The sequence below is a fragment of the Apaloderma vittatum genome, unplaced genomic scaffold, assembly GCF_000703405.1.
Source record: "Apaloderma vittatum isolate BGI_N311 unplaced genomic scaffold, ASM70340v1 scaffold27659, whole genome shotgun sequence".
Classification (NCBI taxonomy): domain Eukaryota; kingdom Metazoa; phylum Chordata; class Aves; order Trogoniformes; family Trogonidae; genus Apaloderma; species Apaloderma vittatum.
The window spans coordinates 16,632-18,896 of NW_009736270.1; the positions used below are offsets into that span (position 1 = coordinate 16,632).

The 2,265-nt window shown below is 56.5% G+C and overlaps 1 protein-coding gene across 1 annotated transcript in view; it reads right to left on the bottom strand.

The window, feature by feature from the left end:
* Window positions 1-1,179: 1,179 nt before the first annotated feature.
* The window catches only part of ACACB (acetyl-CoA carboxylase beta), a gene marked incomplete at its 5' end in the record, with an annotated part of 16,268 nt that continues 15,182 nt past the window's right edge, over window positions 1,180-2,265 (bottom strand). Inside the window, 3 exon segments of the mRNA XM_009876923.1 lie at window positions 1,180-1,306; window positions 1,415-1,551; window positions 2,147-2,265. The exon segment at window positions 2,147-2,265 is cut by the window's right edge and continues 70 nt beyond it. Of these exon segments, the coding sequence (XP_009875225.1) occupies window positions 1,180-1,306; window positions 1,415-1,551; window positions 2,147-2,265 (383 nt within the window).

The window sequence follows — 2,265 nt, forward strand, 5'->3', positions numbered from 1 at the left end:
CTTTCCCTCACGAGACACAGCGACACCTTTCAAACCAGCAAATGTCTCATAAGGCCCTTTCCACCCATCCCAGGACAGGGACACCTCCACGCAGACCCTGGTCAGCCCTGGCACAACCAAAGAGGTGTCCAACACCTCCACGTCACGGCAATAGCAGTGTCACACTCGAACCAGGCATCCCACCCGCTGTTGCCTCCTCCTTTGCAAGCCAAAGCTAAACCCGTGCTGGCAAAACGATGCCCCTGCACAGCCAGACATATTCAAATTTCCCTGCTGTGAACCGAGCTGATTAAAGGCCACCCGAGACGCAAGGCATGGGGCCGAGCCAGCGGAAAGCTAACCCTGGCTCCTGTGCTTCAGCAGAGGAACGGGGCTGCTGGGGCAGGAGCACCCTGAGACCTGTCCTCCCTCCTCTCCGTCCTCTGCAGGAGCTGCAGGCTGAGAACATCCAAAGGATCTGTGGCGGGAGCCAGAAAGGACATGACACTGGTGAGAGGAACAGTCAGGTCAGCCAAACTGGTGGATCCGTTGATGCTCCTGCTGCAACAGCTCTCGGCACAACTCACAGATGTCTTCCCAGGGCCATCAGCTACTCACAGTCACATCTACTGATCAATGAGGAGAAGGATGGGGGAAATTGTTCCCCACAGCTCCTGTATTTATTATAAAATATCAGTTTGAGACTGCTTCTTAAGCAGGGTTTACATCTGCTTGTGCTCAGCACAGCCGTACAGACACCTCCTGCTCTGTCCTGCTCTCCTGTGGGGCTTGGGCCAGTCCTTCTGTTCTTCCAGCTCCGTCCAGTCTCATGAGACGTGTCTGACACTGGTGCTTGGTTTTAAAGAGTAAGTCCAGGGCTTGCAACTAGAACACAGTGAAAGATTTTAGATTCCTTTTAAAATCAACTTCTGCACCAGGTCCAGGCTCCAGACACAGCTCAGGACAAGTCTATCTTGCACCAAGCTGCCCCTCGGACGAACACCCCAGCGCCAGAGCGAACGTTGCGCAGGTGGCGAGACCATCTTCACGGCTTAAAATGCAAATGCTGGTATCCCTTATTTAGGCACACGAGTAAGTGTCTAAGGCTTCAGTTCAAGGGCTGATAAACCGGGTGGGGAGGCGAGGTCTGGCCTCTGAGCAGCAGCGTGTTCCGGACCTCCTGCCCTGCGTGCCGCCGGCTCAAGACGGGCCGTCGTTATCCACCGTCGACAGGAGGTGAGCGACCTGGGCTTTCTGTGCACGGGTGATGTGCTGAGCCATCTGGATGATGCAGTCCATGGCCACGTCGGGGTTGGCTTGGACCAAGCTGTAATGTAGACAAGAGAGGGCAGCTGCCTTGGAGGCTGAAGCAAGAAACTTCCCCAAGCCAGGGGACGGCAACGCCCTTCACATCCCAGCTCCCACGGCCGCTCACCTCTGGATGCGCTTGAGCACGTAGTCCCGCTTCAAGTACTTGATGTTCTCCCGGATGGCCGACTGGGTGCTGTCGCCCTCTTGCATGTGCTTCTCCAGCCACTCCACCACCACCTGGTTGTTGTCCCACAGGTAGCCCTGGGGAGAGCGGTGCCATGGGTGGGGGGGTCCTGCTGCCCACACAGCCGGAGCCCTGCCTTGCTGCTGCGGCCTCTGGCTTTCTCCTCCCATGATAAAACCAGGCAACAGGCTTTTTTTTAATTATTCTTGCACATACGACATGGCACACTCCCGCCCTCACGTGTATCAGCCACTTGGTAAAAGGTTCAGGCTGGAAACAAACTCAGGTTTAAAATGCAAAAAGTTAAGGTGACACGTTTCCACATTTCCCAGCTCAGCAAACACAGGTCGGACACGGTGACGTGTGTGTTGTGGCACTCGCACCTGAGAGCAATTTCAAATGCAAAGACCTCAAGTCTTGCTCCTGCCCTGGGAAGCCCGATACAGCAGGAGAAAATATTTGCTACCACCGAGCACCAGCATCCAGCCGAGGTCAGCCTCAGGGCTGCTTGGCCAACCAGCCATGGAACAGGCTGCAGAACGGTAACTCCTATCACACACTTAAACCCTCGAGGAGGGACCGACAAAGGAGCTGAGAGATGGGAGAGCAAGGCGACAGCCCCGGGGCCCCCCTGGCCGCAGGGATATCTCGGAACGCTGGGACTGGGGGTACCTTCTCGGCTCCTTCCGTCTCCATGAACCAGCGCCTCAGCATGGACTGGATGTGGATGTGGCTCAGCTCGCTGTTGGCCTTCAGGACCTCCGCCTTCCCCACCTACCCCAGCAGCAGCC